This window comes from Balaenoptera ricei, chromosome 5 (genome assembly GCF_028023285.1).
Source record: "Balaenoptera ricei isolate mBalRic1 chromosome 5, mBalRic1.hap2, whole genome shotgun sequence".
NCBI lineage: Eukaryota > Metazoa > Chordata > Mammalia > Artiodactyla > Balaenopteridae > Balaenoptera > Balaenoptera ricei.
Window position 1 is genome coordinate 70,335,818 of NC_082643.1, and position 24,543 is coordinate 70,360,360.

Sequence of the window (24,543 nt, forward strand, 5' to 3'; positions counted from 1 at the left end):
TTGTATGCCTTTGGCCCACAGAGAAGCAAGAAAAGCCATCCACCAGAAAATCTTTCAAGGGAACAAGTCATCTAATTCAAGCCCATTCTATGTGGTAAAGTATTAATTACCAGATTTATAATTTATACAGCACTGACAGTTTGTCTTTGGATTTAACAGTTCAGTAAAAAGACAGAGAGAGATTATTACACCTTTTTATACTGTACTATCCCCATGAACAGCAAAATGACAAATCATCAACTAACACAGAGGAGGCCTAAGATGATATATATTAAAGGCCAAAAATTGTGGTGGGGGACTTCCCTGGCGGTCCAGGGATTGAGACTTCGCCTTCCAGTGCAGGGGGTGCGGGTTCGATCCCTGGTTGGGGAGCTAAGATCCCACACGCCTCTGTGGCCAAAAAATCCAAAACATAAAACAGAAGCAATACTGTAACAAATTCCATAAAGACTTTTAAAAAAAATGGTCCACATCAAAAAAATCTTTAAAAAAAAACTGTGGTGGGAGGTAGAGAAGTCCAGACTGAAAGGGGATACAAGGGAACTTTAGGGGGTAATGAAACCATTCTATATCTTAATTATAGTAGTGGTTACACACACACGTATTTATCAAATGGGTACAATTTTACAGAATGTAAATTATACTCGATAAAGTCAATTAAAAAAGCAATTAGGACTATTAGATATAATTTTGGCTAAACAAAATAAACATTCTACCAATATTATTTCCATACCTAATACTCTCAAGAATTTTGGGGAGGGGGCGGGGGGACAAAGATGGAATCAGGCAAAGACAGCAGTAAGAGCTCCACATGGTGAGATCAGTGGGGTGACTGATGCGTGCCTCAGAGTCCTGCCTGACCACTGGCAAAGGCAGCTCCCCCTGACACTGCCTGTGTCCCCCCTTTAGCCTTTTGGGTCACCTCGAGCCAGGACTCTTGGACTCTGAACAGAGTCCAACCAGGGTGGAAAGGCAGATCACTGCTCTTCTCCACAAGGGCCTCAGCCAAGTACCAACCCATGACGGGTCTGGATGTTGGATTTGTCCGAATTCTTAGTTGCGAGCATCAGAAACCAACTAGCTATTTGAACAGCGATTTTTTTTTTTTTAAAGGTTATTGGGTAGTTCACAGACTCTCTAGGAAAACCAGAGCACCAAGCACATCAGCTGTACAACCAAAACAATGCCTAAGGGCATGCTGCAGAGTGCACCACCGACACAGCCCGGACCTGCCTGGGCTGTAGCTCCCACGGCCTCTAGAAGCAGCCGTCACCACCGTCCATCGTCTGTAAAAGGCCGCCAGGCACTTCCAATTGCTTCCCATGTCTTGCCTTCAGTTTCAGATTCACACCCTGGTGTGGCTGTATCTGGGCAGCTCTGCCTTTGATGGTAAGAATTCCCCAATCAGAGGAAGAGCCTGGGCCCCGACGACTGGCAAAGGCCATCACGGACACAGACGGATGACACACCATCTCTGCAAGTACTACTGATACAGCCAGCAAGTAATGAAAGGTTTTCAAAAAATATTCACAAGGAAAAAATCCTCAAAGATGGAACTAAAAAAAATCATACCCAGAGGTAATGTTATTTGGGGTGGGTGGGGATCTTTTTCTGCATCATTTAGTGTTTTACTCAATATATTAATTAGTAGTTTCAAAAACTACAAGCCTACCTTCCTAGATTGAAAATAACTCATTAAAGGTATCTCCTGATTAAAAGAAAAACAATTAAAATCTAAAGTAGCAGATACTTTGACTACTAGAATACTGAACATGATAGAAAAAAGATCCTTAGATCTGAAACAGTCATGCAACGATTGCTAAAATATATGATTCTATTTAAAATGTATTTCAATACTTTTTCTATTTAAAACATAAGCCACAAATTATAGCCTCTTTTATAGCCACAAATATTTTTAAATGTACATTCTGCTTAAAAGAATAACTCTCAAGAGGTACTTCTAACTTGAATCTCAGAATAAGAAAAAAGAATAAGCTGTGAAAAGCTATTAACTCTAATTTAAGCTGACCACCTATGAAGAGATGTTAGCATTAATGTCAGAGGCTCAGAAACTTCACCTCCAACTAACATAGTTCACTTTCTAAAGAAAGCAAGCCTTTAGTGAGCTCAATGTATTGTTAACATTAAGAAATAAGCCCTTTGGACCAGAATCTGGTCATGAAACAAGAAGAGGGGAAAAACAGACACATCCAGGCCGTCCAAGCCCTGCCCAAGCTTTCCCCACCTGGGCAGCCTGTTACACACCAGGTCAGAAGCAGACGCGTGTACTGTCACATGCACGCTTGCTCTCGGCCCCTCAGCATATCACCAGCACTCCGCTCCCTCCGAGAACTGCTCCATGCCACAGACATTCTTCAAAACTGGTATCTGCATGTATTTAAACATATATATTACTTAAATTGGTTTGCATAGGACAACTTGGTCAAAAGAGGGCATAGAATGAATAAGCGGAAGTTTGTATGCCTGGAAGAAAAATCTAAAGACAATGAAAGACACCTCGGAAACATGCAGGATAGCAGGAGGAAACATTAAAATTTTCCAGATAATTCACTAACTGCTCAAGAGTTGACCATTTAAGTTCAATTTATTACATATTTGAGGTCCTAAGCGAGGCATTCTGCTGGACCATAAAGTGGTGACTAAGTAAGACACAGTCCCAGATCTCAGGGGGCTTATCATCTAATTGGTGGGGGGACAAATAAGTAAACAAGCAGCTACTGTTAAATAAGATAAAACTGAGAATAGAAGTAAACAGTCTTTGGAGATTCAGTGGAAGGAGAGAGCCTTCGAGAGAGGGAACAAGGAACACAGAACTTCCACAGAAGTAGCACTGAAGGCAGTGGGGAGGGAGCAGTGCTGGGGGAATTCAAAACTGAGCTTAAACTACAGAACAGGTTCAACCCCAGCTTCTGAGGAGTCTATTTCAGTAAGCAACTAGGAGACTCTGAGGTTTTGGGGTAGGGGGATCATAAGGACAAAGATATGCAACTGGTGATGGAGAGGATAAAAAGGAGGCTGAGCCTGGCAAAAGGAGTACTGGTTATTACAATATAAGAAAGAATGGATCAGACCTAGGACAATGGCAATAGGTATGGAAAAGAAAGGACAGGCATGGGAAGAGATACAGCCTCTCTCTCGCTACTGACCAGGGAAAGAGAGGATGAGGAATGTCTAAGCTTCCAGCTTGGGTTATTAAATGAACTGCAGTTTCATTAACCAAATGAATAAAATTAATTGGTCTTGTTTTCCTCTTTATTTTGGCTACTAGGAAGCTCAGAGCCAAATATATGGCCCATTTCTAACATATGGCAAGCATTTATGTGTAGCCTGTAAATCTATATTTTCTTTCTCTCGACAGAATTTTATCTATATTTAGTAAGTCACCTCTATTTTAGAATGAAACAGAAAATAAATCAACAGGTAAAAAAAACTGAGTCCAAGCCAGAGACAATTGGACAAAGTAGCTGATTCAGGGAAATAACTGCAGGCTACCAACCCAGAGCACTCTCCTCACCCTTCTTCCACCCTAGCAAAGTCCACATCCCACAAGAGAAGCTGAAAATGCCAGACTTTCACTTTCTCCACCTCCCTCACAACTAGCAGTGGCAGGAGGTCAATTCTACCCAGTGAGACTAAAGGGGAAGTCGCCAAGGTGAGAAAAAAACTCCACTCTGTTAGGAGGGAACTGTAAGGAAGTATGTTCCTTCCCTCCTTTTCTTACAAAGGCATGATGTCTGGTGCTGCAGCAACCATATGGCAAACATGAGGCAATGAGCCTGAGGCTCTTGATAAACCAAATACTAAGAAGAAAGGAAAAAAGTATACAAAGAGCCTACATTCTTAAGACATCATTAGGACTCTGCACCAGCCTTAGAACCATCTATCGCTAAACTTCTTGCTAACAATAATAAGTTCTACTACTTAAGCCATTTTTGATTGAGTATTGTTATTTGCCAGAGGCATCCTAACTGATACAACAAAAGTCATCATGAGGTCAGTTTCTGAAACCATGATTTTTACACTGCTGACTAAGCAAGACTGTTATTATTGAGATGAGAAAAATGCAAGCATATATTATTGTCAGGAAGCAAGCAATAAGCTAATAAGAGCTTCTGGGAGCAGTTAAAGATGAAAAGAGAAAAGGATATAATGATAAATAACATTTGAAAAAAATGTGATCAAGTGTTAATAGGGGTAATTCTTGGAGGTAAGAACTGAGGAAGGAAAGAGTAAAAGTACAGAAATCCTCTGAAGTGTTGAAAATGAGGGGCTTTCTTTCCTGGCAACGTTATTGACAAGATAACCTGAAAATCCTTACCAGTACAGATCCTCCTCCACTTACCCTGAGTTAAGACCATTGCAAACTGAAAATATCCTAGGTCGAAAATGCATTTAATATGCCTAACCTACAGATAACCGCTTAGCCTACCCTATCTTAAACATGATCAGAACTCTTATTACCTTAGCATATACTTGGGTAAAATCATCTCACTCAAAGCCTATTTTATAATAAAATGTTGAATACCTCAGGTAATTTATTGAAAACTGTATTGAAAGTGAAAAACAGGAGGGTTGTCTGGGTACAAAATGGTAATAAGTGTATTGTGTCTGACTGGGAGCTGCTGTGTCTGACTGGACGCCGCTTGCTGCCCAGCATCAAGAGAGTTATCATACATCACCAGTCTGGGAAAAGATCAAAATCCAAAATTCGAGGTACAGCTTTTATCAAATGCATATTGCTTTAGCACCATTGTAAAGTCGAACCATCATTAAGTTGGAACCATCTGTTTAAAACAGTCAAAAAATTTTGTTCATAAGAAAACACAGAACCTCCCCAAAGGCCAAAAATCAAAGAGGAGCCTAAAAACCAGAGCAGAAAGTATAAGGTGATTATGTACAGGAACCCAGGTTTTGGGGGCTGGGGGAGAGGGAGTGTCATGTGTGTGTATAGGGCACCTGCCCTTTGGGATGAAATTGAAAAAAAAGAAAAGGGAAAAAAATGACTAGCCTAATATTTTCTTTAAAAACACCATCTTGTACAGCTCTTGTTTTCAACCTCATACACTTCACCCTTTACAAGAGCAAATTCCAGTGATACATGCACATTAAAACAAACAAACATGACCATGTTACATATTACAAAGGATTTCCTAGGTATTTCACCATAAGCTTAAGTAAAATATAAAATAGATATAAATCTTTTCCTGATAAAATCACACAAGTACTCAAGTTCAGTTTATTTGTAACCATACCAGACAGTTTCCAAATCTTTGGACTTCTTGGTAAAATTTTTATCATTAGGGTCATCATAATACTCTTCTAGTGACCATGCTACCAACAGTTTCAAAATACCCTATGTAACACATAAAAATACTCTGTCATCTCTGAGTTAATCATTACAGGTTTTGGAGTCATCGCATATAAATGGTAAAGAAAACTGGCAAAGGATGTGATGTTTGGAGAGTCTACAGTCTAAATGGATGGTTTCTGATATTAAAGAAGAGAAACGAAAAAACATGGAAACCTCTTAAGGTCCTGCACTGAGTTTACCTTTCTCTAGTCTCATTTGCTTCCCATGCTTCTTTGAAAACTGAAGACATCAAATATTCCCTTCGCTCATCTTCACATTTTCAGGCTGGCTTAAATGAACGGGACCACGTCCACCCTCAATTCCATTAAGCCGCCTCCAACAGTCAATTCATTTCAAGACCATCTTTTTTCCAAAAGTTCCCTTATCCTTTGGCAATCTAAACAGCCCAAGAACTACAAACACATAATTTATACTATCTTCACAAGGTTTACATGTGTCTCCATTGCATTCCCAGATTTGTCTAAGACGGAACATTTTAACCTAGTGTTTATATACACTGGATGCCACAAATATACACCACCGTAAGCGCTGCTTTAGATTGTGTTGCATCTTGAATGTTTTTCCACAACCTACGTACTAGATGGTTCAAAACCAAGCATTTATTCTACAAGTAAGGCCACCAAACGCAGAGGGAAACAGTCAACTCGGGGATCAAGACCCTAAGTACGAAAGGACTGCGTCTGGCTTGGTTCTCCCCCAGCCGCTGACACAGGGAGAAGGTCCCAGGGGACAGGAGCACCGCCCTAGAGCGCGCTCGGGTCCGCGGGGAATAAAGCACGAGTTGGCAGAGCTGGGAAGCTCCGAGGGGCGCGCTGCATTCTGGGACTCGTTTCCACAGTTACCCACGTGCATCCAACCCAACCGCGGCCCGGACTACAAGTCCCAGAATTCCGCAGGACTGCTTTTCCCCTTTCCGCGGGACTGCCTTTCCCCTCACACCCGGCGACTGGAGCCAGACCCTAAAGGAAACCCCTAAAACGCCTTCTCCGCAAGGCTGGGAGAGGTCGCGCCCCGCGGGCGCTGCGCGGGGCCTGTGGTCCGGCCCTCCCGGCAGGGAAGCGGGTCCCGAGCCACCAGCCTCCACACCTGACGACCAGAAATTAGACAACTGCGTCACAGACTGCCAAATCCACGGACCGCCAGGGACCACCCTCCGCCCCACGCTCCTGGCCTCCAGGGCCCGACCCCTCCGGCTCCCGCCACGGAAAACCCGCAGCCCGCTCCCCTGCCCCGCCTCCCACTCCCGCAGCCAGAGCCCGCGCCAGCGCTGACCTCGCTTCCCGCCGCTCGGGGGAAACCGCGGCCAGCGCCAACCTCTGGGCACCTCCCCCGCCCCCTCCACCTCAGCCCCGCCCCCTCCTCTCTAAGCACCCCAAACCTCAGAGCTCCCCCTCAAGGAACCCGGCCCTAATCCGGGGGAGGATACACCTCCCCCAAACGCGTAGTCTGACACCTTCCCCCCCAGCCCCACGCGGACCGAATCTGGACAAGACAGTTTTACCCCTGCCCCGGCCCCTCCCAACCTCCCTTCCCTCCCAACCAGCTCTTCACCCCCACTGCACCTCCTCTACCCCTACCTCCATCCCGTCACCCCAAACCCTCCCCACCTTCTTCCTCTCCACTCCCAATTACCCTATCTTCCCAACACCTGCTCCATCCTATTACCCCCACGTCTGCCTCCTCTCACCACTCCCAGTTACCCCTCCACGCTTCCTAAGGCCCTCCCGCCCGCCGGACTCCCCAACTATCCCATCACACCTCAATCCCTCCCACCATTCGCTTTCCCATTACATCAGCCCTCATCTCCTCGCCCGCCCTCCTGCCCCGCACGGCCGCTGCCCCCAATCCCCCACCCCATTGTTTCCCCCCCACCCCCACCATCCAGCCCTTCTTCCCATTGTCCCCGCCCCCGCGCTCCCCTAGCACTCACCCGCCTTTCTCACGGAGCCGCCCGCACCGCTCGGCCCCTAGGAAATCCTCACCCCTGCGCCCCGCTCGCTCGCTCTCTCTCTCTCCCCCGCCGCCGGTGCCAACCCCCAGCCCTGCTCGCTAGCGCCCGCCGCCGCCTCCACCTCCATTCACCCGGGACACTCTGGTCCCGGCCCTTCATCGCACGTCCCGCCCCCCCCTTCCCCCAACACTGAAATGGAGCCAGTCCCCACCCCCCTCACCTCCGCCCTCCCCCGACAGGCCGGCCCCTTCCCCCCACGCCCGCCCCCGCCCCGCGCCGCCCGCAGCGTCACCGCCCGCCCCGGCCCCGGGAGGAGAAGGGGTGGCTCCCGGGCAGGGGCTCCCGGTGCGTTTTGGGACAGGAGGCGCAGAGCGGGGACTGTGGGAGATAAGCGGAGAGTGTTGGCAGCCGCCCGGTCCCGGCCGGCTAGCTCTCTGTTACTCACTGACAGCGGCGGCATCCGAGTGCATTTTCGGGTAGCTCACACCGCGATCGCCGCCCAGGCTCCCGCGCTCGCCTCGCGGTCCCCCCACCGGCTCGCCGCACCTCGGCTGGGAGCTGAGGACCCGCCGCCAGGCACTCCCGGCCCGCCCACCTCTCCTCCTCCACTGGCTGAACCTTGACTGAGCGACCGCCCCTCCTCATCTCTCATTTGACAAAAGGAGTACGGAGAGCGCCGGTCTGGAGCTGGCAAAGAGGCCCCGCCCCCCGAGGTCCAATGCGATTGGCCCCGACGCCTCATTCCCTAACGCCCCTGGCGGAGGCCACGTTCTGGGAGAGCAGGTTGGCCCCGACCACTGTCACTCAGCCCCGGGGGTCCGAAAGCGCGTGTAGGGGCGAGGCTGGGGAATTGGTCCACCTTGACCCTGAAGCCCCGCCCTGTGGCGGGCGGGATTGGTGGAGCTGTAGACCAACCGAGAAAGACGGGTCGACATCTGAAACAAAGCATGCGAAGTGTTTCCCGAAGAACCGAGAAGGGGAAGAGCAGTTGGGGCGGCTTGCATCCCGCTGCACAGAGTAGGGGAATCAGCTCTTCCCTCGCGCCTGGCGCGGCGCGTCGGAGTCTCCTGCTTGTCTCCACGCCTCCGAGCGGCTCTCTGCAGGAGCCCAGTCCGCGCCGAACTTGGACTGGGACTTAGCTAGCCGTTTCGTACAGCTAGAAACTGGATAAAGCATCGCCGCGTCTTCATTTCCAGCAAACCCTCTGGTGAGGAACAAATTCTTTCTTGTACAACAGTCCGTCTTCTCCTCGTTTTCGAAATGCACTTCTTTTCCAGAGACAGCACATTTCTTCCTCCTTCATGACAAATGGGCTGTTCTAAAGGCTTCGAATGCTGCATTGTCGGTGATACACAATGTGCGCCCCCCAGACCGCGTGCAGGAAACCCAGGGCCACCCTCTGAGCTTCGGGCTCAGTCTGGCATGTCGGCGAGTCCAGGGGCCAAGTTACCAGCCCTCAAAGGACAATTAGCGTAAGCGCATATGTCAGTAACGCCAAGAAACTGTCCAAAAAACAAAACTGGCTGTTATTTGGCAGAGGAAGGCGTTAATTTAGGTGACTTCTGACCATTCGCACCATTTTCATGAGTTCCGACCAGTTTTTCTTAAGGCTTTCAAACCAACTCATCACACTCAACCATATTATTGTAGCTGAATGATATTTTGAGATATTAACGGAGGACTGCCCCCATCCTATCCCAGCCACAACACACAAACACCGCTTCTCTATATGCAGAAGCCCTGCGCCATCCTGCAGCGGAGCCAATCCACCCTCCTGCTTCAGAGGATGGATGACACTAAGAACGACCGGTAACAAAACAGTCGTTTTTGTTTTAGACTTATACAGCCAAGGCTTTTGGGTTTCAGGGTTCTGAAATTTAAGTTTCAAATCAGGGCATAAATATTACGGCTAAAAGCAACATATTTGAAGGAACAAGATGAAACCAGTTCCTCTGTCCCACACCACTCCCCTTGTAATATACTCCATCCCTCTTAATCCCTAATGTCTCATTAATAAGTTACATCCTTATAATTTTATATCTATCATGTTTCTGTCATTCAAACACTTATGGATCACTTCATCTAATCATAGATTCTCAGAATTGAACCTGATTTATCCACTTCAGGTTCAGTTCAGACAAGACAAAAATCTCATTTCATCATTGGTGACCTTTAACCTGACAGAGCATCAGCTGGGCCCTGCAGAGGTGGGTAGGTACCTCTGGACTCTGAAATACTTGCCTATTTCAATGATATTGCAGTAGGTGCAGTATGCTGTAGGGTGGCTCATTCACAGAATCAGAAGAGACTTTACATCACGACACTAGGATGTCTGGCACCATACCTAAGGCTAGGAATAGGAACTAAAATGTCAAATCATGTCTTAAACATCTTGGAAAGATGATGAAAAAGATGGCACTTTTGACAACATCTATCTGCATGTCCAGATCAGCAATGAGTCTGCAATTGACTTCTACAGAAAGTTTGGCTTTGAGATTATTGAGACGAAGAAGAACTACTATAAGAGGATAGAGCCCGCTGATGCTCATGTGCTGCAGAAAAACCTCAAAGTCCCTTCCGGCCAGAACGCAGATGTGCAAAAGATAGATAACTGAACAAATTACAGATGAACTTTCTTGCACTTGCTTGTCGCCAAATAAAAGAGAGGCCCACTGATTCCCCCCACCACCCCTTACTTTTGAAAAAAAAATTAGATCTTTTGGGGCAGATCTAATTGTCAGCATGTCTGTCCTTAGTCTGAGCAGAAAAACTGCTCCTGCATTCTTTACCCCATTTGTGTTTTCAACCTATTCTACATCTAGGAAACATTTATAGTTTATACAAGTTTATAATATTTTGTATATGTAATATTTGTATGGCATTTTACTGCTTATCATGGTACTTCAAGGGCTGAGACACATTATTTTGCACAGAAATGGACTTGTTTCTTGAGACCTCCAAATTAAAATAAGGCCACAATTAATTTTAGGTAGTCATTTGCTATATTGATTTATTTGCAGCAAACTGTATAATAATGTATATAATGGTTAATCTACATGAGGTACCTGCCAGCTGTTTTGCCCCAGCACCCAACACTCCTCTGGCACATGCGGTCCATAAAAATTTATAGAATATACAACCTTTGTTATTTTCCAGCATCACTTTCAGGGTCAGTATGATTATTTTCAAAGAAAAAAAACCGATGTAGAAAGTAATTTACTCAGATCTTTCTAGTGAGTCGGCTATAGCCTGAGGATTGAGAGGCAAAGCTCATAGTCTGCTAAGCCTCCCTGCCCCACATGTGTTATGAGTAATAAAACAGGTATAATTAAATGACTGCATAATATTCTGCAAATATTACCCTGTCATTTTAATAATCTATAAGATTATAAACCTTTGAGGGTAGGAAGCTTGTTGTATTTATCTTTATGTCCCTAGCACCTAGTACAGTGCTTTCAAATAGTAGGCACTAGTTAACTCTTCCTCAAAGTGAACTGAATGTTGACTGTAAGGTGTAATTTTAGATCTCAAAGGAACTTTGGAGATTATCAAATCCAACTTCCTCATTTTAGGAATATGAAACTTAAGGTCCAAAAGAGCTAAACATGTAGTCGAAGTCACTCAGCTAGTTAATAGCAAAGCATTAATTAAACTCAGGTATCCCAACTCCTAGACCAGGTCTTTCCCCTGCACTGCACTGTCCAATTAGCAAGGCTTCAAATTCCAAAGGTGGGTAGACAACTCTCCCTTTCCATTTGAAAGTTATTATATCAATCTACTTCAAATTCTGTACTTCAGAGCTGGAATATTGCCTTCTTTTTTATGAAGTTCAGTATGGAATTTTTTTAATATATAATACATTTCTATTTTTTCTCATTGGTAGCATTCCCAAATCACTCGATCCCTGTGGGGATGTCTACTGAGATAATAATGTTATGCTTCTGTGCATTTATATTCATATCCTTGGAGAAAAAAGTTAATAATTGTCTTGGGACTGTGGTGGGTAGAGATATTTGGGAATGCAGTCTCTATGCCATTTTGCTTCACCCAGTTGCTGCTTTAAGGTAATATTAAAGCAAGTTACTCTGTGTCAACTGATACCTAATTTAATTGGAATCTTTCCATATTATTTGTTGCCCAACATTAATTTTAATCATATATGTTTAAATACCTTAAGCCTAGATTGAAATTTGATATGGAAGAGTCTAGTGAGAAAGAATAGCAGTGCTCTTTAATAACATTTTAGAACTTTTCCCCAAATTCCACAAATTCCATTATAGCTTGCTTTTCCTGCATGTATTAGGGTTGGGGTTACAGAATGGAGAATGCCATAGTCCTTAAGACTGAAATAAAGTTGGGCCTGCTCAGACAAATAGATAAATGTGCCCCGTGGAGATTTGAAGAGAATGAGAAAACAAACTGCAGGAAGGAATTAATTCAGCCTCAGATTACAGTGAGAGAGTGTGTAGAACTCCACTAGTTACAAAAAGTCCAGCTAAGTGGGTTTCCAGGATATGAGGGGTGGGGGGAGGAGTAAATATATCCATAGAGATCAGGATGGTTTATTTCTCCAAACTCATAACCAACTGACAATTTGCTGACCCAAAGGATGATGGCTTTTTTTAGTGTTTCCGGTGTGATAAGCTCTACTCTTACAGTGCTTTGCTTGTTAATTATTCCACCTAACTTCACAACACCCCCAATGGAGTACTGATATTATCCTCAAATTACAGATAAGTTAACTGAGGCTTAGAGAACTTCAATAACTTGCCACTCAGCTAGTAAGTAATTGTGCCCCTAAGTAGCCAAACTCCCTGTGTTATAGTGTTCTCTTGCTGGGCTTCAGTTCTCACTCTTCGTAATCAGGTTAATATATGCCCTACATACGTGAGAGATTTATTTATAAGGATATAATAATATGGATATGAATGTGCTTTTAAAAGACAGTGTGTGAAACCTGACCTTTTTCTGGAGTTGAATATCTAGCCACTCAAGCTGCCTTTGTAGATATATATTATGAAAAATATGAGTCAGAAAGATTATTTCCAGGTTACTACACCTTTCTTATCTATTTTATCCTTTTGATCTTATTTCAGAAGCAGCTGTCTACTTCATGGTATATTATTATTGAGGTTATTTATCCAGAGTATCTAATGAGGTCCTACTAAATGTAATAAATATATATCAGTGAAAGGGGGCAGCCTCTTCAGCCTACTGGAATTAACCTTTTAACCATTAAGGCCTGTGTTATTGGGAACCAGTTTCAGCTCTTAATTTAATTACGTATGTCACTATAACATATGTTGCTTTTCACATATATACATAGAACAGTTTTGCAAATAGCTACTTGCCAGATGCTACTAGGGTAATAAAAATGTTGGTTTCATTTCTCAACACCTGCATATAGTCAGGTCCCAATTATCAGGTTAAAGGAAAAAGCATAGAAGTAGACATTTTCCTCATTGTTACCAAAAAGGACAATCTCTGCTCTTACACTAGAGGTCAGAACACTGACTATTAAACACAAACAAGTAACAGTCACTACTGGTTACTTCGTAAAATTGATATGCTTCTGTCATGTGGGCTTATAATGCACATTCAAGAAACTTCCATTTTTTTCATCTGCCTCCACTGGGGCTATAACGTGTGTCCCAGTATAAAAAAACCTTAATAGATGGAACTTTCTGGAACCACCTCTACACTGGACATTTTTTAGCCTTCGAGCACTTATGCCATTTTTTTCTGAAGCAGAATTTAGGCTTTCTGGAGCCAGATGGCCTGGATTAAAATCGTATTGGTTCCTCATCAACAAAATAGTGAAAATAGTAGGACCTACTTCATAGGAATGTTGTGAGGATTAAATGAATGAGTAAATACAAGTAAAGCTCTTAAAAGTACCTGGCACATAGTAATGCTCAGTAAATGATAGCTGCTGTGGTCGGTGTGACACTCTCCGGGACTCAGCACATTCTGGAATATACTCTTCCCCCTCACAGCCAGCTTGTCATCCCAAATCTGTCTTTTCCTCTGAGCTAGTCCCTGACTCCGCAGTCACTATGTTCTATTAGCTGGGCTTCTTTCCTCCCTTCTAGAGTTTACGGTGAACATTTAATTAGCATACAAGAGCGTCCTTCACTAGGACATGCCACCAGTGTGAAATTAGTCTAGTTTGGAACCGACATGTGAGACTTTATACAGTAAAGAAAAAAAATGAGTACCCAATATCAATGCCCGCCATTCAAACTCTTTAAAAACTTGCTTAATGAAAATTGATTGATACTGGAAGTTCAAATGGATATAAGAAATTCCTGCGACTATAGAAAGATGGTACCCCAAACGAGTAAACAGATCGTAATAAATGACAGGGGATTCTACCTGAATAGAGACACATATTGTGTTCCCATAATGAATAATTTCTCTTCCTTGTACTTTGATGTAATACTACATTTCCCTGAAAGCCACAGTTACTGGTATAAAAGATTTTAAATCTGCTATACTAGAGACAAAGGCAGAATGTCTTTAAGTATTACCCTTGGGCCATCCTGAATTAAGACTGAAGCCCTACCTACACTTAAACCCTTGAACCGGCATTAAACTTGTCTGGGCCTCAGTTCCTTCATCTATAAAAAAATGGGAATAATACCTTCAAGGGATAAATAAAATAAAATATATAAAAGCATTTATAAAAGTAGGAGGGGAGCAGGAATGACTGCTTGAGCACCAATTATGTGATGGCATCACATATTTCTGTGTGAACCTAATGCAATCTTGTGAGATGCAATAGGCTAATTTTTATGCTTGGGACTATTTCGGGTAAAAATGAGTCTGTATGTTTAAATATCTAGAAGATCCTAGTTTCTTCCTTTATGAAGCAGCCATCTTAGGGATCTCTCAGAAAAGCTAAGAATTTTTCAATTACACTGAGATTTGACATCAGTGTTTCAATTTCAATTTCATTTAGCAATGAATTTTTTTTTTTTGCCTCTCCTAGATGTAGAGAAAATTTTATTTTTGAAACTATTTCTAACCTTCAAGATTTCTTGACACATGACTATTAGGGTAGCATTAATAAGCCTTTTTTTTTTTAACTAATCTGTTCTCCAGCACGACTATAAGATGCCTAAACCGACACCTTTCTTTTTTATCCAGGGCCTTTTATTTTATGGAAATCACACCTGTCTAGGGATTTAACAGAATATTTGAATTAAAATGTATTCATTCATTACCACATGTTCTTCTCTGAATTGGGTGTTTCCACCTCAACCGCATTGAGCTAATCAAGTCCTAGTGATGTCGCATTAGATTCAATCTCAGAAGGTATAATTTTCCAATAGAATCTAAACACTCCATGACCTTTAGAGTGACTTTCATAAGTACAGCATTGCTTCAGTTACCCCAGCTAGCAAGGCGTAGACAGAAGGAAAAACCATTTTACTCCAGCATCGGCTCCTGTGTGTTGTTGAAACGAGGCTCTTCATTCCTCCTCGCCTTTTCTAGCCTGCTTCCATGAATACCGTATGTTTAACATCCGTCTCAGGGCAGAACAGGAGGCCCCATCCGTCTCCAGACGTCGTGGCTGCGGAGCATCTCATTATGGCAAAGGGAAGCAGTCTGGGAGAGTGGGTGGAGCGACAGACAGCAATAGGAAATGGGGGAGGGAAGAGGAGCACGCGCGCTGTGGAAATATATGCCCACTTCCTTGGTGATGACAGCATGCTGTGGAAGTATGAACTTCCTGTTTTAGAAGGGAAGATGATGTAGGATGTTGAAAACATCCTACTAAGCCGAGTCCAGGCCCCTACAACCTAGTTACATCTGCCTCAGCTACCCCGTACCTCCCAGCAGTCGCACCTGAACCCCAGGTGAAGCTACCACAGGACACGTTGGTGGGAGGAAAGCAGTGAATCCAAGCATTTAAGGAAAACATCTATGGTTCCAAAACAGAAACAGAAAAGAATCTGGAGACATTACACAATTGAAAACTGTTTTCTTCCAACTAAGCTGTAATGCTTACGTTTTACTTTGTTCCGCTGCCTCAGCCAAAATAGGTCAAAGCAAATGCCCTTAACATTTGGGGAATCACAGACTCCCTTTAAGATTCATTGAAAATGATGACTGTCTGCCAAAGGCCAGAAACCTACCAACGCCCACCCTATCACCTCCTAAATTAAGAATTCCTAGATTAGAAATTCGTTTTAGTTTACGAGTTTGAACTTTTTAAAATCAAGGCACCTTAGGGACTAGTCCGTGGCTATCAGTAATTTTTTTAGTGAGAGACGAGCTCCGCTCTGTTAGCTTTCCTCGAGGCAGGCTGACTTGGGAGCCTGCGCTCAAATAATGGGAGGTTTGTGAGGGGAGTGGAGGGGGAGGTGAGCAGTTTCAGGTGGGGACGGGGGAGGCTTGCCTCTGGAGGGCAGCACTTTCAAGGCAGTGTGGAGGTATCAGACATAGAGCAGAAGAGGAGCGGTGTTCTCTGGAGAGGAGATGCCAAAAATAAACTTCCTTTCTTTCCAGATTTTGCTCACCTCCAGTTCCAAACTGGTTACAGTCAAAACTGCTCTTTCTGGGGCTTCCCTGGTGGCACAGTGGTTGAGAATCCGCCTGCCAATGCAGGAGACATGGGTTCGAGCCCTGGTCTGGGAACATCCCACATGCCGCATTGCAACTAAGCCAGGGCAGGGCACCACAACTACTGAGCCTGCGCTCTAGAGCCCGCGAGCCACAACTACTGAGCCCACGTGCCACAACTATTGAAGCCCTCGCGCCTAGAGCCCGTGCTCCCAATAAGAGAAGCCACCACAGTGAGAAGACTGTGCACCACAATGAAGAGTAGCCCCTGCTCGCCGCAACCAGAGAAAAACCCACGTGCAGCAACAAAGACCCAGCGCAGCCAAAAATAAAATAAATAAATTTTTAAAAAAGAAAAAACAAAAAACCCCCCTGCTCTTTCTGCAGCCAGCCACACCCAGACCCTGGGCCCTACCCTGCCCACAATCACCCAGTGCCTTGCCTCTCCTTTAATTGTTTCTTCCCCTCCTCCTGGACCCCAGGCCCTCATCAGCTCCTGCTGAGCTCTAGGCCTCCCAGCCACCCTGCCCCCCGCCCCGCACGGTCTGGTGGGTTTACCCTGAAAGTCCAGCCTCGAGCCCTTACAACGGCTTCCGTTTTATTCTCCATCCCTCCATCCTCACAATCACTTTTTCTGGCTTCCAAGCTCCATCACCACAACCTTAGCCTGTTCTAAACCTCCATTCAAAGTTTATAACTTCAGCTTTGGGAAACATTTCAAACCCACAGACAATTTTGGGGGACTATAAATATTGGCAAACACTCAAGTACCACTCACTTGGCACCAGGTACTGTTCTAGCACCTGTATGAACTCATTTAACCCTCCCAACAATGCCACAAGGTAGAAACTTGTGTTAAACTCATTTTACAGATGAGGGGACAGAGGCACAGGTAGGTAAAGTAACTTGCCCAACGTCTTACGGCTAGTGAGTGGCAGAACCAGGAGAATTAAACCCATGCAGACTGGCTGCGGATCTGTATTTTCAGTCACTGCTATATTGCATCTTTGTAGAGCATTTTACAGAGGGCTGCCTACCCACCCGTTCTCCTCCCCCAACACACACTCCAGGGCCTCTGATGTGGGAAGCTGGACCGATTTTTCTAGTACCAGTAGGCAGTCACACCTTGCCTAGTTCTAGGGGTCCAGGCAATGTCCTGGGTTCTCTCTGTCCATCATTAGTGGTAACATGAAACACAGTTTCCCCAGTTCCAGGGTATGGAATTTTATTCTCTTACTTGTGAAACAGATCCAAGGGTGCGGCAACAGGACTATGTGTCGGGGTGTGTGAGAGCAGGGCCCAAAGTAGCAGAGTGTTGTTATAGGATTGCCACTGAACCCAGCTCCAAACTGTGCCATTTGTCCCCCTCTTGCCATATCCCCTTGGAAGCCTTCTCTCCCTCTTGCAGCCCCGCTCCCAGGTTCCCAGAGCTTCCACTGTGGTGCCTGGTGGATGGCCCTCTTGGACAGACTGCTCCCACTTTCAGAACAAGGCCCATCCTTAGGGAGTGAAGGCAAACCTTACTGTTTCCCAGTAGGAACAAGATTGAAAAAGATTGAAGTGAGCTTAAACAGCATCCTTAAGGAAAACCAGAGGGGTTGCTTGAAAAACTAGAAGGGGGGGGGGGGCTTCCCTGGTGGCGCAGTGGTTGGGAGTCTGCCTGCCGGTGCGGGGGACGCGGGTTCGAGCCCTGGTCTGGGAGGGTCCCGCATGCCACGGAGCGGCTGGGCCCGTGAGCCACAATTGCTGGGCCTGCGCGTCTGGAGCCTGTGCTCCGCAACAAGAGAGGCCGCGATAGTGGGAGGCCCGCGCACTGCGGTGGGGAGTGGCCCCCACTTGCCGCGGCTGGAGGGGGCCCTCGCGCAGGGGCGGGGACCCAACACAGCCATAAATAAATAAATAAATAAAATTTAAAAAAAAAAATCTTCTAAAAAAAAAAAAAACTAGAAGGGGAACAGACAGGCCGAGACCTCTCAATAACCAAGAGGTTATTGTACTTAATGATCACGGGAAGGGTTTAGGGCTAGTTGTGTATGTAAGAGCCTCATGCATTTTAAGCTTCATGAAAGGGAGACACTTCTTTCCTTCCTGCCCCCCTGAGTCCCCTCCCCCACTATTGGAGCAAAGCTACCTTCCACCCCCAACCAGCACACATACAAAGTACAGTTATACTTTGAACTACTGGGGGTGGGGTCGGGTCAGGGCACCAAAAATTTGCATATAACTTTTGACTCCCCCAAAACTTAATTGCTAATAGCCTACTGTTGACTGGAAGCCTTACTGATAAAACAGTTGGCTAACATATATTGCACATTATATGTAATATATACTGTATTCTTACAATAAAGTAAGCTAGAGAAAAGAAAATGTTATTTAGAAAATCATAAGGACGAGAAAATACATTTACAGTACTGTATTTATCTATACTGTAAGTTTACACCATCTGTTTACGAGTCGTCTGTCAGCACCTACATCAACATCGTCATATAATACAAAACACTGTAGATGTTATGTGTATTACTAACACGAGGCATCAAAAATGAAGAGATAATGTGAAAAAGAAGTTTGTATATATTCACAGGTATAACGATTCATGCATTGATAATGAAGAAGCAGCGTTATGATTGCTTTATGGTAGCCTAGTGTAATTGATACGATGGCTTCCCAGTAGCCTAGTCTATACACTAATGAATGAATCATTATAAAAATTTTATGGCATATAGTGTCATATTCATAGCACAGTGCTGGAAACAGTGTTACATGTTTTTTAAAACCACTTACCTGTGATGATAGGCTGATACGTAGTGTCTCCAATTATGAGAGAGAGAAGCATACTGTACAGTAATGTAACTCTTTGAGAGCAGAGTTATAAAACAGTAAGAAAACTAACACATTATGAATTTTATACTAACTATCACTCACCTCGTGCCTATGTAAGGATAGGCTGTCCACTTCAATACAAGTCTTGCACACAATATTCTACATGTATATTTTTGTATATCTATTGAAAACCACATAAAAATGGACCCGTGTAGTTCAAACCGTGTTGTTCAACGGTCAACTGTATACATCGACCCCACGGTGATCAGCCTAATTCATACACGTGAGAAATGCTTGTACTCAGGACCTATTTTGATGATCAAAACTTACCTGTCCAATGTCTCATTCCCCCAGATCCTTGTGGATGACCGGCTTGCTGTTCTTGGATAAGCTAATTCAGGAGAAAATATAGCTGAGTTAACATGGTACCCCTTACAAAGATATTTACTCTTAAAAAAAAAAAAGACTTTAGCAAACAAATGGCTCAACACCAATCCCTAACAGACTTCTCCCAGCCAGCCTCTCACCCTGAAAAGCCTCCCCTCCTCCCTCTCTCTCCATATACAACTCCCCTGACCTTCCCACTCAGCGTAAAGCTCACCTCCATTAAGCCTGCCTTGACTGAGGCTGCCCACAGTCATGTTTTTTTCCACTTAACACGTGCAGCACTAGAACAGAATTTGGCAGGAGGAAACAGAACCAAAACCAGAAGCAGAACAAAACGAACAGAACATTGGGCTGGATGATCTCAGAGATGAGCTCAGCTCATTCCCTCATTTCACAGGTGAGGAAACAAAGACAGAAGTGACCAGCCCATGGCAAGTCAATGGCAGTATGGGGGCCATCAGAGTTGTTTCTGCCCAGCCTTCTCCTCTTTCGCCAGCAAGAGTCTCCTCTACTTTTGGGGTACTGCTCACCCTACCGTTCACCAAAAAGAGCTTTGATAGGAATTGCCAGTCAGGGTGCCTCCCACTCCGAGTGGACATGTGATCTCAAATGGGCCAGTGAGCATCCTTCCCTGGAATTTTAAAAATCAGAATTAAGAAGAAGCAGCCTTCTCTGTCTGTGGGCTTATAAGCTGCCCTCAAGCATGGCTCCCCCCTCATTAAAAAAGCCAGTCTCAGAGGAATAAACACACACTCATTTGTTTGCTCATTCATTTATTCATGAAACAAACAGTATTTATTAAGGGCTTACCACGTGCCAGACACTGCTGGGCCCTAGGAATAACATGTTGGGCAAAAACAGGCCCAACTGCTGTCCTTGTGGGGCTTACAAGTTTGCAGGGGAGACATTCCTTAAATAATCAGGCAAGCAAAGTAAAACTCCTATTTTGACAAGTAGTGAGAAAAGGTAGTCTTCTGAGAATATACAATAGACTACAGGTTTTTTTTGTGAGCACCGCATCACTTTATTTCTGTGGTTTTCCAACTTCTCTCTTCGACAATGCAAATTCAGTCTCTCGCCTGCCACTGTGTGGTCCCTCACTGAAGATGGGCACAGGCTCTGAGGAGAGGCTCAACAGAAAGATTAGGGTCTCCAAGAGCCAGTCATGCTAGCTGAGAACTGCAGGGTCCACAGCTGATAAGCCAGTGTGTACACTGCGCAAAGCAGTACAGCCAAGGGGACAAGTGGGCTGAAATCCCATCTAGAGTCTTCTCACCAAGCCATGAGGCCTGGTGTGAAGCTGTATGTGCCCAGAGGAAGGGGGACCCTATTCTTCACACCCTGGCGCTGTCCATGCAAAAGGGTCACCTTTTTCTAATTTGCCCCAAAGGCTTGAATAGACCAGCCAGGTGTCTGGGTGAGATTCAGTCAGGGAGCTGAGTCAGGGGAGGGGAGGCTTTCCTGAGGAAGTGACTGGACACATGAATAACGAGTAGCAGATAAACTAAGTGGAGGGAAGAGCTCTCCAGACATAGCCCGTGCAGTGACCTTGTCTTGATGGCTATCTAGTCCCTGGTTCCAATTGCTTCTGAAGCCTGGCAGATCCCCTCCCTTCCAGGGGATTGGTTTCATGACAATACATTCCCTCTTTGTAATTCAAATTAGGTTTCTATCACTTGCAACCAGGAGAGTCCTGGCTCAGAGCAAAGCTGACCCAGCTCTCCTTCCTCCCAAGTCCAGTGGGGCCTCCCCACTCTGCCAGGCCCCATCCTCCTGTGTGAGAAACCTCTACTCTGTATGGCCGCCTTACCTTCAGAACAGGAGCTTTGTCTTTGATGATCTAGCACTGTCTCCAGCATGTAACAAAAACTCGGTAAACATTTCATCCATCAAGAGTTGATTAACTCTCTGCTGGTGATCGTTATGTCCACTGGGACTAGACGAAGTGGCGAAGTATTAGAGGGCAGAGTAGATTTCTGTACTTTTCTCATCACCCGCCAAGTTCATCCATGGTTTCTGCTGACCCTGAGCATACACAGTCTCCAGTTTATACTTATGTTAATAGATGGCTCTGATTTGTCTAGAATTTGGCTGTGGGTAGCCAGTGGGATTGATTTCATTAGGAAGAATCAGCAGCTTTTATTCTGTCTCTGCGTGCTACATGCCAGTGGGACACCTTTAAGATGAAGCACAGTCCAGATCTGAAAGTCTATAGCCGAATGTTAAAGATGGTTTTCACTCTGCGCTTAATATTTGCTAGGGCCCTGTCTAGAGGTGTCGGGAAACTTGAAATCCTCCAAGGTTTTATCAGCCAGGAACAGTCTGCTTTCCCACTGGTCTTTGTATTATTCCTAAATTAAGGGCAATCACTCTTTGGTGCATATCCTTCCCTTCCAGCTCCAGGATCTGAACAATTTCAGCTTCATGCTACAGCTCATGCTGCTGCTGCTGCTATTAGTTTTGTTTAAAAAATAAAAAATAAAAAGCTGGTATTTGAGGCTTTGTGAGACTCATGTCCCCTTTTAATAAGCCAAATTCTAATGGCTTGAGCTGCACTCTGTTCTTTGGAGGTTGCTGAATGAGCCAACGTTGGGAATAAGGATCACGGAATTATCTTGCTTTTCGTCACTCTGTCTCAAGATCCAAGGGTTGAGGAACGGCAAGGTCCGTGTGGCTGAGGAGACTTCATATATGTCACGTTAGTTGGTGTCCCTCCTGCTTTTGTTTCACACCTCTGAACCAGTTTTTGGTATGCAGGAATCAGGAATACATCATCCTATTCTTGAATCTGGACCTTTGGTCTAGAAAAGCAATTTTCAATCTTTTTTTTTTTTTTTTTGCCATGATCCTCCTGAAAAATATGTTCCCATGAGCAACTTGTTCTCACAAACTTATTAAGATTAGGAGCGAGGCAATATATACCAGACATTTATATGTATTCACATGGCCCTAACTAGGTCTTCCACTCAAGAAAGCACATCAGAACACAAGGGAGTGAAATTTATGTTAGTATAAAGATAACTGTTAGTCAATTCAACTAATTTTTTAAAAAGCAATACAGCCTACAGAATGGGAGAGAGATTTTTGAATCACACATCTGATAAGAGCTTGGTATCCAGAATATATTTTTAAAAACTCTTATAACTCAACAACAAAAAGGCAATCAACCAAATTGTAAAATGGGCAAAGAATTTGAATAGACGTTTTTCCAAATAAGATATACAAATGACCAACAAGCGAATGAAAAGATGCTCCACATCATTAGTCATTAGGGAAATGCAAATCAAAGCCACCATGATATATCACTTTATATCCACTAGGATGGCTGTAGCAAAAAATAAATAAATACAAACTGTGGGTGATGATGTGGGGAAATTGGAACCCTCATCTTTTTCTGGTGGAGGTGTAAAATGGTACAGCCATTGCAGGAAATAGTTTGGCAGTTCCTCAAAAGTCTAAACATAGAATTATCACGTGAACCAACAATTCCACTCCTACGTATATACCTAAAATAAGCAGGTATACTTGTACACAAACAGCAGCACTATTCACAGTAGCAGAAATGTGGGAACAACAACCCAGATGTCCATGGACAGATGAATGAATAAACAAATTGGGGTATATGCATACAGTGGAATATTCTTAGCCATTAGAAGGAATGAAGTACTGATACCTGCTACCACATGGATGAATCTTGGAAACATTACGCTAAGTGAAAGAAGCCAGACACAAAAAGGCCACATATTGCATGATTCCATTTATGCAAAACATCCAGAATAGGTAAATCTATAGAGACAGAGTAGATCTGTATTTGCCAGGAGCTGGGGAGGGGTGGGGCGGGGGCGGGCGGAGGGATTGGGGAATGACTGCTTAATGGGTACATGGTTTTACTGTTGGGTGATGAAAATGTTTCAGAACTAGAGAGAGGTGGTGGTTGCACAACACTGTGAATGAACTGAATGCCACTGAATCGTTCACTCTAAAATGTTTAATTTAATGTTAATTTCACCTCAATGAAAAGCATAATAAAAGCATTCTAATTTAGGCATTTTATTATTAATAAGAAATAACCTAGTAACAGAGCTCTGTCAAGACACTGTAATCTGACACGCTCTACCATGACAATACCGCTTCTATTTCTCTTTTCTTTACTTCTCAACTAAGTGCTCACCACTGTGTATCACATAAAAATCCACAGATTTTGGTGGGAGGGAGGGAGACACAAGAGGGAAGAGATATGGGGATACACATGTATGTATAGCTGATTCACTTTGTTATAAAGAAGAAACTAACACACCTTTGTAAAGCAATTATACTCCAATAAAGATGTTAAAAAAGAAAAAATAAAATAGAAAAAATAAAAAGGAGTTGAAAGAGGTTAGCTCTGGGTAACAAAAATGTGTAGTAAATAAATCAAAGGATTATTATTCATTAAAAAATGCATAGAGTTTTAGGTAAGTATGTACTTATACAGTTCATTGTGCTTCCTTTTCTATCAGCTGGCTTATTTTGAAGGGGACATAACTCTTGATTTCTTTAGTTCAATTATCAATCCTATTTAACCAAGTCCCAAAGATACCTATAAGGTCTTATTTCCTTCCACATGTTAACATCTCAAGCCCACTTTATTTATCACCATGCCACTATGCTAGTGTTTCTCAAAAGTGAAATCTGTGGACCACTTGCATCAGAATCACCTAGCCCCAAATCCAGACCTACTTAATCACACTATCTGGGGGGTGACCCCAGGAATCTGCATTTTTATTAAGCACCACTGCCAGATGCTTTTGTGTGTAGATACTTGGACCATTAGTTTTGTTCTTGATTTACCTTTAATAATTAATTTACTAATTCATTCAACCAAACATTTATTGAGTGCCCACGAGGGCACTATGCGAGATACTACAGTGAGAAAAGAAATGGAAACCACAGTTTGCAAAAAAACAAAAAACAGCCTGTATTGTGGTTTGCAAAATAGATTAACTATGCCAGAATATAGTGTGTAACATCAACTATCTAAATTCAAATTATTTTAACACCTGCTCATTTAGACCCATATATCCCAATATAAGACCACAGTAACAATAACTCCACATGGATTTATGTGTTCCAAAGACCACGGACAGTTCTAGCAACTTGCCAGATTTACAAGTTTTGTCAATCCCTGACCTAAACTGCCCTATGACTAATTCCAGCCCTCCAAACTCTATAAGTACCCTTCCCTAACTTCCCCCTTTGGAGACCCTACCGAGACTCCAGAAGAGGTTATGTTTTCCTTGCTCTGCAATTGCAGTAGACTCAGCTTGTATAAGCAGTAAGTTTCCCTGGTGCACTTTCTGTGGGACTTCAACAGCAGGTACAGATATAAAAGTTATTTTGCTCTATGAATGATTGTTTATCTACCTTACTGTTATTTTGCATTCTG

General features: G+C 43.9%; 1 protein-coding gene across 4 annotated transcripts in view; it reads right to left on the bottom strand.

Moving 5' to 3' along the window:
* The window catches only part of DCUN1D4 (defective in cullin neddylation 1 domain containing 4), an 81,349-nt gene extending 62,193 nt beyond the window's left edge, over window positions 1-19,156 (bottom strand). For 2 of the 4 annotated variants that reach the window (XM_059923033.1, XM_059923031.1), the window contains exon 1: window positions 7,789-7,943. In XM_059923033.1, coding sequence (XP_059779016.1) covers window positions 7,789-7,813 — 25 coding nt within the window. In that variant the 5' untranslated portion in view covers window positions 7,814-7,943. Of the gene's footprint in view, window positions 1-6,664; window positions 6,715-7,788; window positions 7,944-19,061 lie in introns of those variants that run through there. The other 2 variants (XM_059923032.1, XM_059923034.1) reach the window with 2 other exon arrangements.
* Between the last annotated feature and the right edge of the window lie 5,387 nt (window positions 19,157-24,543).